The following is a 13801-nucleotide window of genomic DNA, read 5'->3' on the forward strand; positions in this document are numbered from 1 at the left end:
TTTACTATCCTTTTTCCCTTTGACATTGTGCATCCATTTCCTATTGCTACTCTAACAAAATACCACTAACTTAGAGACTTGAAACAACACAAATTTATCACCTTACAATTCTGGGGCCAGAAATCTTACTAAGCTAAAATCAAGGTGCCAGCAGGGTTGAATTCCTTCTGCAGGCTCTAAGAGAGAATCTATTCCCTTTCCTTTTCTAGCTTCTGGAGGCTGCCTGCACTCCCAAACTCATGGCCACTTCTTTGCATCACTCTGACCTCTTTAGTCATCATTCACTTCTCCTGCTCCTGCCTTTGATCCCCTAGGCTCCCTCTTATAAGGACCCTTGTGATTGTAATAGGCCCACTTGGGTAACCCAGGATAATCCAAGGTAATCTCCCCATTTTAAAATCCTAACATATTCAAATTCCCTTTTACCATGTAAGGAAACATATTCACAGGTTCCTAGGATGAGGGTGACTATTTGCGGGGAGGAGGGCATTATTCTGCATACTACACCTGGTCAAGACTTTGCTTGCTCATTTATTTATTTATTCATTTATTTTATTGATTTGAGAGAGACAGATTTGTTGTTCCACTCATTCACTGGTTGATTCCTATATGTGCACTGACCAGGGATCCTGCAACCTTGGCATACCTGGATGACACTCTAACCAGTTGGGCTACCCAGCCAGGGCTTTGTCTGCTCTCTTAATCACTCTCTTTACTGCTAGTCCTCCCCCTCCATTTCTGCTCTTCTAAAAACTATTTTATCCATAGTAGCCACATCAAATCACCTCAGTTCTGTTCTTAAAACTCTCTAATGCCTTTTCTTTACACTTAGTTGGGAAGTTTAGAGTAGACCCCAAACTCCCTCCTGTGGCTGTAAAAGGCCCTCCATCTGCCCTCTGTCTCATCTCTGACTTCGCTACTTCACTACAGACTCTTCTCCTTCACTCTGCTCTTGCCTCAGTGGTAATTCTGTTTGGTCCTTGAGACACACCAAACTTATATTCATCCCAGGACAAAGCTTTGCATTTGCTCTTCCAACCTAGAATGCTCTGTCCCCAGACTGTTGCATGACTAACTGTTGTATATCCTTCCTGTCACTGTGGTCTCAGCTCAGATGTTGCCTTCTCAAAAAGGTCCCTGCTCAGCTAGTCTAAGCCAGTTGACCCTGCCTGTCACTGTGGTCCAGGCACCATGATGGCAGGGGGTTGTATGTTTTGTTCATTGATACACTCCAAGTGCCTAGAACAGTGCCTGGAACTTCAGTAGGTACTTGGATATTTTACTATTTGTACTAGAGTCCAAGGTTTAGGAGGGTAGGTATCCAGTCTTACTCACTGAATGTTAAATGAATGAGTGAATGAATGAATAGATTTACCCTATCCAACAAGGCACCATAGTAAGGTCATATTTGCCATCCAGGCTGCTCAATATTATCTAAACCACTCTCCTGCCAGCACTTTCTGTTTTTCTCCCCCTGGGAAGCCCAACTGTTGACTTTCAGTGCTGATCGACCTTTCTTATGTGTGGTTCTGGTTCACCCACCTTTCTTCCCAATCAGCATCTAATCATATATTTTCCATTTCCTTGTATTTAAAGGGCTCTGATTATAATTAGTTTATACCCCTGTGTTCCAACTTTTTTTTGTCAACCTGCTCCTTCACTGTAAGCTCCTGGAAAGTCTTATTAACTTTTATATTTCTAAAACCAATAACAGTACTTGCTTATAGTCGTTGGTCGTTGGCAGCCGTCCGTCTCGAGAGACGATGGTGTAGCTTCTTAAGAGTCTATCTGCACCGCCGAGAATGGCTGTGCAGTCCGACTCGGGAGTGACACGGTATCTGTCTCCTCCCGTGTTGAATCAACATCTTGCGATGACGCTGGAGTGTCCTCTCCAGTGAAGCTGAAGCTACAGAGCCTGGGCAGGGTGATATGGAGGGTCTGCTGTTGCCCACGCAGCAGACCCCCCCTCTCTTCGCAGCTGAAGGGTCCAAGGGAAAGACGGAGTCAATACAGCTTGGCTTCAGGTGTGCCGCAGGAGTTGCCGGTGTTGACTACAACGTCAAACCGCCTTAGGGACTCTGGCTCCGGATTTTCTGTCAGGGTTTACTCCCTTAGCCTTTCCCCTGAAGAGGTATGCCGCAAGGCAGCGGAGGTTTTTTGGAGTCAGAGTTTTCCTTCTCTGATGTGCCCTGACTGGAAGATCGAACCAGCGACACTTAGCTCGCAGGCCGACGCTCAATCCACTGAGCCAAACCAGCCAGGGCTCGTTGCTTATAGTGTATGTTATTATATTAAATGCTTAATTAAAGCTTTTCTTATTAAGTCTTATTTTTATCCTCATAACAACTCTGTGAGACTTACTGTGTATATGAGTGTTGTCCTCATTTTATACATGTAGAAACTGAGGCTGAAGGTTATTAAGAGATTTTTTTCCTCCAAAGTCTTCTTCCTTGCAAGTGACAGAACTAGGATATTCCACTGAGGCTTTTGCCCCACTCAGCATCATGCTACCACTTTCCTCAGATCTTCTCACGATTTTTTAAAAAAATCCTCACCTAAGGATATGTTTCTTGATTTTAGAAAGACAGCAAGGGCAGGAGGGAGAAGGATGTTGATGTGAGAGAGAAACTTCGATTGGTTGCCTCCCGTGTGCGCCCCAACCAGGGATGAAACCCACAGCCTGTTAGTGTGCCATATGGCGCTCCAACCAACTGAGCCACCCGGCCAGGGCTCCTCTCACCATTTTATCTCCAGAAAACAATCTTGCCTCAAGTCACAAATAACTATGACATTCTGAACTCTCTTAACTTTGTCCAAAATTTCTAAAATTCTTGGAAACTTGTTTGCATTGTGTTCATTCTTAACTGGTTCCCTGCTAGCCTAAGATGAAGAAATATGTACCTTTGCCTGTTTGAGAACCATCTTCCTTTTACCAAGTCTTGTTATGAAAATTTCTAAACATATACAAAGGTAGAATAGTAAAATTCATGTTCATATACCCATTGTCTATATCTAATAATTAACATTTTGCCATACGTTTTAACTCAATTTATAGATTTTGTTATATTTCATATGTAACTACCTCAGTTTATAGCTCTTTAAAAATTTCCTACAAAACACTTTCTTGTAAAACATAATACAGTGATCATACTTAACAAAATAAACATAATTCCTTAATGTTATGTAATGCTCAGTTCATATGCAAATTTTTCCAAATATATCCAGAAAGATGTCTGACAATTGATTTGTTTAAAGCAGGATCCAATTGGTGATGACATTTGGATATTGTGTATCCTGATTGTAAACAGTTTTCTCCTCTTTTTAATTGTCACTGACATGTTGAAAAGACTGTACCAGTTGTTTTGTATAGACTGTCTCACCTTCTGGACTACTTTTATTGCTTCCTTATGTCATCATTTAACTTGTTCTTCCATGCCTTGCATTTCTTATATCCTGACATTTAGTTCTAAAGATTTTAAGACATTCATAGTAAGTATTTTGGTTAAGAAAATCGCATTGGGGGTGCTATTTACTTCATGTCTCATCACATCTAAAAACGTCAAATGTCAGGGAATTCTACTTTTTTATGATGCTGAGTTTGATCACTTAGTTTAGACGATGACAGATTGGATCCCTCCATTGTAGAAGTGTCTCTCCAGCCTTGCAACTGTGAAACTGTGAGGTAATTTGAGGCATATCTCATTTCACATAATAGTTTTAGAATACATTGATGATCCCTCACCTTGGGTTCCTGAAACAATTGTTTCCTTTATTCTCTAGAACATTGCTTCATCTCAGTTTCCTTCCTATATTTTCATCAATCATCTCTTTGGGTGATTTACCTATAAATATAGTAACAGTTAAATAGTTGGCCCTGGACATTGCAAATCCATTTAGTAACCTCCTCTCTCTTCTTCCTCTTTCCCCAAGTTCATCAAAAAGGACATTCAACATTTTATCTCTCTTCATCTATAAATTATTCTTTATATTTATTCTTTATATACAAGTGTGTGTGTATGTGTATATGGCTGCCTTCCATATGTGCACTGCCTGCGATGGAACCTACAACGTAGGACATTCAACATTTTATCTCTCTTCATCTATAAATTATTCTTTATATTTATTCTTTATATACAAGTGTGTGTGTATGTGTATATGGCTGCCTTCCATATGTGCACTGCCTGCGATGGAACCTACAACGTAGGCATGTCCTCTGACCAGGAATTGAACCTCAACCTCCCCTATATATGAGACAATGCTCCAACCAATTGAGCTACATCGGCCAGGGCTACAAATTATTCTTAATCCATTTACTCTTTATCTCTGCCTATATAACAGTGATTCTCAACCTTCCTAATGCCGTGACCCTTTAATACAGTTCCTCATATTGTGGTGACTCCCAACCATAACTCAAGCATAGTGATTAATCACAAAAACAATATGTAATTACATATGTGTTTTCCAATGGTCTTAGGCAAACCCTGTGAAAGGGTCGTTTGGCCCCCAAAGGGGTTGCTACCCACAGGTTGAGAACCGCTGCTATATAACTTTATCTGTTTCCATGAGTTCTATTACATACACTTAGCAGTGTCACAAAACTATATTTCAGTCTCTGAATTCTCTCTGTCATACTGCTGGGTAGAACTTCCAGTAGTTGGCAGTTAAACAGGACTCAATGAACTTTCTCTGCCCCATTTTTCCCTACACCCTGCCTTTCTGGTTTGCCCTAATTCAGTGAAGAGTGCTCCTTGGTCAGCTTTTTCTTGCTGCTTCTGCACCTCACACCTCAAGCTTGGGAGGCCACAATGTTCTCCAGCACATTGTTATTGGTCCTGCTCTGCTTGCTGTTCTTTCTGGCTGAAATGCCTTCCTTCTTGCTTCTAAACACTTGAACTTTCTAAGCTGAGAGGAAGCAACTTTTCCACAAAGGAGGGAATGACCATTTGCTCAATTTTGTGTCTGCACTATTCTGTACACTATGCTGTCAAAGCATGTGAAACATATATTGTTTACTTTCTTCTTCGCCTTCCTCCTCCTGTACAAACACTGAAGGCAAGAGTTCTATCTTTTCTCTTTATCTCTGACTTTTATCATCATTGAGTAAGCATTTACTAAATATATATAGTCATGGCCTGCTTGTTTTTATTATGATCAGCGATTAGTTTCGGAGTTAAAATGTCTTGTGGAGGTGGTGATGAGAGAAATCCTTTCATGTCAACTATCTTTTCTTCCTCTTAAGAAATTTGATATTTTACCAGTTTAATAAAGTCTCTAAGAGAAGATAAATGGTTTCTGCCCATCTCTTCCTACTTGTTTGTGTGTGTGTGTGTGTGTGTTTTAGAAGGTGAATGAATACTTAGATAAGACAAAGTAAATAATGGTAAAATGTAGCTCATGTTTCAATGAAATATGAAAAAAAAAATGCCCAAAACAATCTCCCTCAAAGGTTTTAATTTGTAAAGTGGACAGTATCTTTAGATTATATAGAGTGTATGTCATTAACCCAAACTTAACCTCACTTGATTACATTTTTTAAGATCAAGAAAAATTTTAAATGGGAATACCTAAGTATATATTAGATATTCTTACACTAGGCTCCAATTCTCAATGATTTTATAACTCAGCTTCACTTTTTTTTCTATTTTATGGACCTTCAAAAACTATTCTGCTCTTTATTTCTCCACTTGTCAATTCAACATTTATCCCTACAACTTGCTACTTTAAGTTCCTTGTTAACTAACTTTCAGATTGGTTTCTGCCTCTTTGTGGAGTATATGTTAGTTGTGAAAATTTCATTTTCTTCTGCTGTGTCTTTTATCTTGATCTTGATCTTTTTTTCTTGGTTTATATGACCTTCCCAGACCTCTGACTTTCTACCCAGTTTCCTCCCTACAGACCTGCTGACTGTATCTACAACTTGCATCCACACAACCATCTGCCATAAACACCCACAGCTGGAACTGGCTTGATCCTCTTTCTGTTTTTGTTTTGTCTCATTTGGTTTTCCTTTCGGTCCTTAACTTGTTCCTTAAATTATGCAGGCAAAGTAGTAGTTGTTTCCCAATTCAATTTCCCTTACCGTGCTCTGTTTTTGTCACTTTCTAGATCCAGAGAAGCCTCTCTTTTCTTCTTGTGGCTGGCCTCCAAAAGAGATTGTGCAGGTCTACACTTGTCAGTCATTGTGGCCACCCTTTGTGTTCTCAGGAAGTCTCTTCTTTGCCAAGCACTCTTCATCTTTTTGTTGTTGCTGCTGTTGCTTCCATCTTTTAAATCCTCACCAGAGCATGTTTATTGATTGTAGAGAGAGAGGAGAGGGGATGGAGGAAGAGAGAGAGGGAGAGAGAAACATCGATGTGAGAAACATTGATCTGTTGCCTCCCATATGTGTCCCCTAAAGGGGGATCAGACCCACACCAAGTCATGAGCCCTGACCAGGAATCGAACCTGCAACCTCTTGGTATATGGGACGATGCTCCAACAAACAGAGTCACTCAGCTAGGTCAGCAAGCATGCATCTTAGTTCATTATTTTCCTCCTCCTCATTATTGAAACCTAATTACATTAAAATCATTTTATATTTATGCTAACGCTATTACGCAGCAGATCTGTGACCCCACCCACAATGAGTCCCTACAGGGACCTTTGGCAATCAAGATTTTTTTTGACTAAAAAAAAAATTTGAGATGAAAAGTGGATTCTATCTTGGAAATCAGAGATACAAATACTATCATATATTTCTATTACTATACCATTAAAGAATTTCACAATTTGTCAAAGAAATGTTCCATCCCTCTCATCAAACCTCATGCATAAGAAGAGATACTGAATTCAATATGAAGAAGTAGGTCAGAACTCAATAGAAGAATCAAGCACCCATTTCTAATTAGGTTATTGCAACAGTTTGGCTTGGACCAGGGTGGTAGCAGTAGTAGTCTGAGAAATGTTTGGATTTGGGGTATATATGGAGAGTAACGCAAACCATCCATGAAACTGTGCTAATTGTCTCTATTCTCTACATTTTCTCTCTTTTTTTTAGTTTCGCTATTCGAATTGGCTTGATAGGTTATATATGTTGCTGGGGACTTTGGCCGCCATCATTCACGGAGCTGGACTCCCCCTCATGATGCTGATCTTTGGAGACATGACAGATAGCTTTGCAGATTGGGGAAAGAACCAAACTTTTCCTGGCCCAAGTAATCTAAGTAAGTATTGCTGGTGGTACCCATTTTATTGGAAGCTTGAAGAAAAATCAGTCACTTAGAGTAATATTACTAAATATGCACTAGTGTGTTTGGTGTGTGGAAGGGTCTGAGCTATAGTTCATATTTATAATGAGTTTGATAAGATAATATTCACGAGCATTAGTACACACAGTGGAAGTGCTGGCAGAGATATGTAGAAAAAGAGAGCTCTATGAAGTCAGAAACATTTCAGAAAATTTCAGGAAGAGGTATAGGAACCTAACCTGGACCTTGAATGATAATTAGGAATCAGTAAAACTCTCTGATGTATTGGTTATGGGTGTAATGGACAGGAGTCCAGGATGTTTCTAAAGGTTATAGCCTGATAAACTGGATGCAGTTACCATCAACTAAGATGAAGAAGGTGGAGGGGAGAGCAGCTTGGGCAGTTAATAACAGAAATTTAATTTTGGACATGTCACAGATTGGGCTCTTTGGAAACAGATGCTAAAATAAAGAAATGGGGCCAAGAGAAGGGGGGTGGGGGGCGCAAATGCACACGTGTGTATTTAGGATGGGAGAAATAATACCTTGTTTGTATGCTAATGAAAATGATCCTAAGAGAGGAGAAGGTAATGTTTTGAGAGAGAAGGAAGAGATTTGCTTGCTTCAGTGTTATCCATGAGACAGGATGGGATCTAATGCTCAAGAAGAAATACTTGCTTTAGGTAGGAGCTCAGGTAGTTCATCTATGAACTATCTGAAGGGGTATTTGAGTGTCAGTGCCCAAAGTGGGTACATGAGGAGGTGAGAATTTGTGGAGGTTTTCTTTTGATTACTTCACTTTGCCCAGTGAAGTAGGAAGCAAGACCCGTGGCTGATAAAGAAAGGGGATCTAAATAGTCCTCTGGGAGAATGGAAAGGTGAATGGACTGTTAGAATCCTTTGGGTGTCCACATTCACACTCCTCACACTTGATTGAGGAGGGTCTGGTTGATAACTCTGAGCTTCCACATCAACTCCAAGCATATATTGATTTAAACAGAGCTACCCAAAGACTTAAAACCTATTGTGTGTTCAAGTGGTAGAAATGTTTAAAATACCTGTTTGAAAATACACTTGTGAATACAGTGATACCATGTAGCTTTTACAATGACCCTTCAACCTTTAAGCCTATGATGAATAACATGAATGCTTTCCCCAGAAACAAGCACATAAATATTCATAGCAGTTTGAGGTATTTATGGATCCTCTGATACCTGTCTGTGGATCCTAAGAACCCTTTCTTTGTGATTCTGAAGGGCATATTGTTTACCCTAAGTCAGGGCTACTTCAATTCTATGAATGCAGGTAATGAGTTAAGTTAGAACATTTTATTGTATGTTTGAGCTATGTAAAAGCCTTACACATTTATTACATCCCTTCATGAAATTTAAAGGGACCTGCCAAAAAAGTTGTGCCACCTTTGAACTGGCACCTTTCTTTTATACGATTCACCAAACGTGGGGATAGCATCAAAGATTTTGATGCTGGTCCTAGAGATGAGGGCAAATGAATTCTCTGATGCTTCTGGAGGGAGAACTAATCTACTGAACTCTTGGGGCTCCAGACACTCTCAGACCTTTTTTCTTTTTGACTTTAACCAGGTGGAACCCCATAACATTTCCATGAGGGTAGATCAGGCCTTCTTATTGGACAAGAAGTATTCCTTCCTTAAAGAGATTTGGATGTGCCAAGACTCTTGACCTGAAAGTGTTAAGCTAACCATAGGATTTAACTAGACAGCTCTAAAAACTCTTTGAGAGCAGATCTTTGTCTGTGCACTAGACCCCTCCTTAGCTTTCTCATGTGATGCCTCACCCTGATTATCAGACACCAGCCTTTGTCTTGTTCTTTTTTGTCATGGACCTGATTTCCTGATGCCCAACTCTTTGCATCTTGTTGCTAGCATTTACCTTTGCCTTAAAGTCTCTGATGACTTGGGCCTAGGGAGCTCCACTTATATGGACAAAGATTAACCATTGCTGAATTTCTGGAGGAGTCTTGTCTTCCTTATGAGACTGTCCAATATCTGGAAATGAGCCAAGATAAAGGTAATCGTGATTTGGGGCTTTTTGTGTTGAAGGTGACAGGTTGGATACAAGTGTGAGTGACATTCAGGCAGTAAAAGAAATGAGACTGGATCTTGGTATAAAAAATAGAACTAGAGACTTGGGAATATTTGCTTCAAAGGTATATTAAATCCCCTGGGATAAGATATGGAGAAAAGTAGAAAGAATTAGGGAGCCCTAAGTCTTGAGGAAAAACTCAGTTGTTAACAATAACTAAAGTTAATGTTTACTGAGCATTAAAAATGGGCTGAGCACTGTTGTCAGTGCTTTACATGTATTAACTCCTTTATTCTCCTCATGCACATGAGGATGGTACCATTATCTATACTTTAAGGGTGAGGAAACTGGGCACAGATGGTTGAGTACATTTAAATTGCCTGAGGTCATAGGTTAGTGATTAGTCAGTGTTTGAATCAATGCAGATTGGCTTCAAGTCTATATACACTGAAGGAAACAGAGAGACACCCAGAAAGGAAAACACTGAGGATACCATGCTAATCCAGAAATTAAAGGACATGGGGGAAATCTGCCAAGTCTCATAGTCGTTAGCAGCCAGAGGTACTCTTTATATAAGTTCTTGATTATTTTTTGTCTCTGATTATTCAACTTACGGTACATCCACATTGATGGCCTTTTTTTTCTCCATAACTATATTATGGTTGTTTCTAGATTGTAGGCTGAGGAAAGGAGAAAATGAGACACTTGAGTTTTAATATGAGTTAATAATTGATATTAAGAGGGATACAGTAAAAATAATTTATTTTTATATTTATCATTATACTTATCATTTGTACTCTCACTGGTCTAAAACTCATGTGAGGAACAAGAAAACTATTTGTAAATGCCAGTTCTCAAAATAGCAACTACATTTTGTTACTTAAACTATGAGTGCATAGGGGAAGTGCAGATCTTGAATGTGTATTTTAAGACTTTGGTATTGTAAAGAAAGGAAACATTGCCATTTGTGCCCCCAAGGCCAGCATTATGAGTATGCTTCAAACTAGAATGCTAGCTAATATTCCAATTCTAGGTACATACTTTCTAAAAATTTCCATGTTGGATCTGTTTTATTTTTACTTGTTCAAGGCTTTCCTCTGCTGCTGACCATTTCATTGAAAAAATTCTTGCCCTGGCTGCTGTGGCTAAGTGGATTGAGTGCCAGCCTGGAAACAAAAGGGTTGCTAGTTCGATTCCCAGTCAGGGCACATGTCTGAGTTGCAGGCCAGGTCCCCAGTTGGGGGCATGTGAGAGGCAACCAATCACACATTGATGTTTCTCTCCTTCTCTTTCTTCCTTCCTTCCCCTCTCTCTAAAAATAAATAAATTATATTTTTTTTTAAAAAGAAAAATAATTCTTAGAGATTTCTGGAAGACTTAGTACCAAGTAATAGCAATACACTCGTACTTGCAAATATATTGTTTAGTGTGACAGTTTATTTTTAAATTTTTAATTAAAACTTAAAATATAACTAATTTTCCTAGAATTAGTGTAATATAGTTCAATTTTTTCTTTTTTGGTTACTCCTGAGGGAATGCTTTTTTTCAGCCAAAAGGTAAATTAGTCATGGAGGCTCACCAGGTAAAATGGCTGAAAGGGAGGCTTCCTTGGCTGGAAGTGATAGAGGGGCACCCAAGCCAGGGCAGTAACTGATAGTGTGCTCTCCTGCCACCTGGCTGTGTCAAAGTCACTCCTCCTATAGACCACCACATCTCGCCTCGCTAGAGACTGCGCCTAGGACCTTCCTCATGTCTTGCCTCCACAACTCTAATTTTCTGACTCTTTTCTGTGCTTCCACTCTTACCCATATGTATCCAACTCTGCACATACTGTCCCACTGAGCATTTACAAACACAGGTCACATTTCATAGTATGCAATCAATACAAATTCCTTACTTTGGCCTATGTGGCCCATATAATCTGGTCCCCTCTTGTCCTGTCAATCCCATTGTTTAATATCTTCGCAATACAGCTCACCTACACTCCCTGCCCCTTCCAGTGATGGGGCCATGCAGAACATGCCCAGTCTCTCTGATCATTTAGTTCTCCCTCAGAAAGACCTTTTGTTCCCAGCCTACCCCAAAGTCACTATAGCATTCTGCTTGATTTATTTACTAGGAGTTATTACTCTTGTGTTTTTACTATTATCTTGTTAATTTTCTGGTTTACATGTTTATTACAGCTTCTCAAATGGGTAGAAAGGCATAAAGGGGAAAAAAGAATTTTCTGGGGAAAAGTATTTTAGATATTTCAGCACTGATACCTTTTCATGAGAGGTTTGGGGCCTGAAAGTCAAAAGAATTTCCTTCTTGCACAGAAATCCAATGAGATTAGAAAAAATACATTGTATCCCCACTGTTCAAAACAATTTCTAGCACAAAGTCTCTTTGGAACATGGTTTGAAACCCACCTTTATAATAAATCTCATTTTACTGATTAGGATATCACGAATGTATCCATGTAACATATACTGCTCTTAGGTGTTCAGTAGTTAAAATTACTAAACATAATGAAGCATTTGAGTCAGATAAAAATGTAATGTGAAGTCACCTGTAAATGGTACAGAGTCTCTAGTCATAGTGGTGGGTACTGTTTAGTTGTAGGTTTCTTTGAAGTCTTGCTTGGGTTTAGAAAAGACTTGCCTTACCAGGCAGTAAGATAATGGTCTACTGTATCCTTTTTAAGTCTTAAAATATGTGGGACACTTATATGCAGAATAGAATGGTTGGAGTATTTTGATACATGGTCCACATGTATGGTGGCTCTGTGAAACCACTTGTAAATCTTTGGGACAGGCTCGATTACAGCAGAGAGAGCAGGCTGTGCACTGAGGACACAAAGAAAATGAGACAGTCAGTTCTGTAGGAGCTCACGCCAATAGGAGTAGGAGGGGGAGCTAGCTACAAACCATCATACTTCTAGTATTGACTTGGTGATTTGAATCATGTGTCAATTATGATGGAATTCCATGACAAAGTTAGTCCCTCTGCTAGAGGTAAGCCATTTGAAGGGAGGTCATATTTGAGCCCATTCATGGAAGGAGGCATCTTTTCCAGAAGAAAAATTTTGATAAAGGCACTCCAGGTAGAGAGAGCAAAATGAATAAAGGCTTGGAGGAAGCGAGCTGTCATCAGTTCTCTGCTGCATCTCTTCTCAGTATATGGAAAATATTTTAGTCTAAAAGAGTGGAGCTTATAGAGAAGCAGAAGACCTGTATTCTGGAAACTGTAAGACATTGAAGAGGATGCAAATAAATACAAAGATAAAACTTGTTCATGGATTTAAAGGATTAATATTGTTGAAATGTCCTTATTACCTGAAGAAATATACAGATTCAATGTAATTCCTATTAAAATACCGATGGCATTCTCCTCAGAATTAGAACAACTAATCCTAAAATTTATATGGACTCACAAAAGACCCTGAATAGCCAAAGAAATTTTCAGAAAGAACAAAGTGGAAGGTATCATAATCCCTAATATCAAACTCTACTGTAAAGCTACAATGAAACAATATGGTACTGGCATAAAAACATATATAAATCAATGGAATATAAAAGAGAGCCCAGAAATAAATCCTTGCTTAAATGGTAAATGAATCTATGACAGTTTAGGCAAGGATATACAATAGAGTAAAGATAGTCTCTTCAATATGTGGTGCTGGGAAAACTGGAGAGAAACATACAAAAAACAATGAAGTTGGCCCATTTTCTTTCATCTTATACAAAAACAAACTCAATATGGATTGAAGACTTAAATGTAAGACCTGAAATCATAGAATTCCTAGAAGAAAACACAGTCAATAAACTCTTAAACATCACTCTTACAATATCTTTTTGGATATGTCTTCTTGGGCAAGGAAAACAAAAGAAAATAAATAAATAAATGGGACTACTTCAAACTAAAAAGTTTTTTCACAGCAAAGGAAACCATCCACAAAATGAAAAGACATCCTACTGAATGGGGGAAGATATCTGCCAATGATATGTGCAATAAGGGGTTAATATCCAAAATATATAAAGAATTTATGTAACTTAACACCAAAAAAAAATCTGATTTTTAAAAAAATGGGCAGAGGACCTGAATATGCATTTCTCCAAAGAGGATGTACACATGGCCAACAGGCATATGAAAAGATACTCATCATCACTAATGAGGGAAATATAAATTAAAACTACAATGAGATATCATTTCACATCTGTTAGAATAGCCATCATCAACAAATCAACAAACAACAAGTGTTGGTTTCTCTTGATTTGGTAGTGATACACACTAGTGACAAAACCATTTAGAAACGTTTCCTGGCTAGTTAGATAAAATAGAAAAATCCCTAATGAGCGATCTTTCAGAACTGATTAGGAGAATCCTTACCCAGCTATTTGATATCTTGTTTTGTCTTTGAAAATAAGGAGCAGAAGCAATCTCATAACTGATAAAGAAAAAAATCAGTCTGGACACATTTATTGTTTTTTTTTTGACATAACATGAAGCAGTTAAGGTTCTTTGCTATGT

General features: G+C 38.8%; 1 protein-coding gene across 1 annotated transcript in view; it reads left to right on the forward strand.

Moving 5' to 3' along the window:
• The window catches only part of ABCB1 (ATP binding cassette subfamily B member 1), an 85468-nt gene that overhangs the window by 11653 nt on the left and 60014 nt on the right, over window positions 1-13801 (forward strand). Inside the window, 1 exon segment of the mRNA XM_090287272.1 lies at window positions 7037-7206. Within this exon segment, the coding sequence (XP_090143398.1) occupies window positions 7037-7206 (170 nt within the window).

Source organism: Furipterus horrens, unplaced genomic scaffold (genome assembly GCF_987537825.1).
Source record: "Furipterus horrens unplaced genomic scaffold, mFurHor1.1.pri manual_scaffold_9, whole genome shotgun sequence".
Taxonomy (NCBI): domain Eukaryota; kingdom Metazoa; phylum Chordata; class Mammalia; order Chiroptera; family Furipteridae; genus Furipterus; species Furipterus horrens.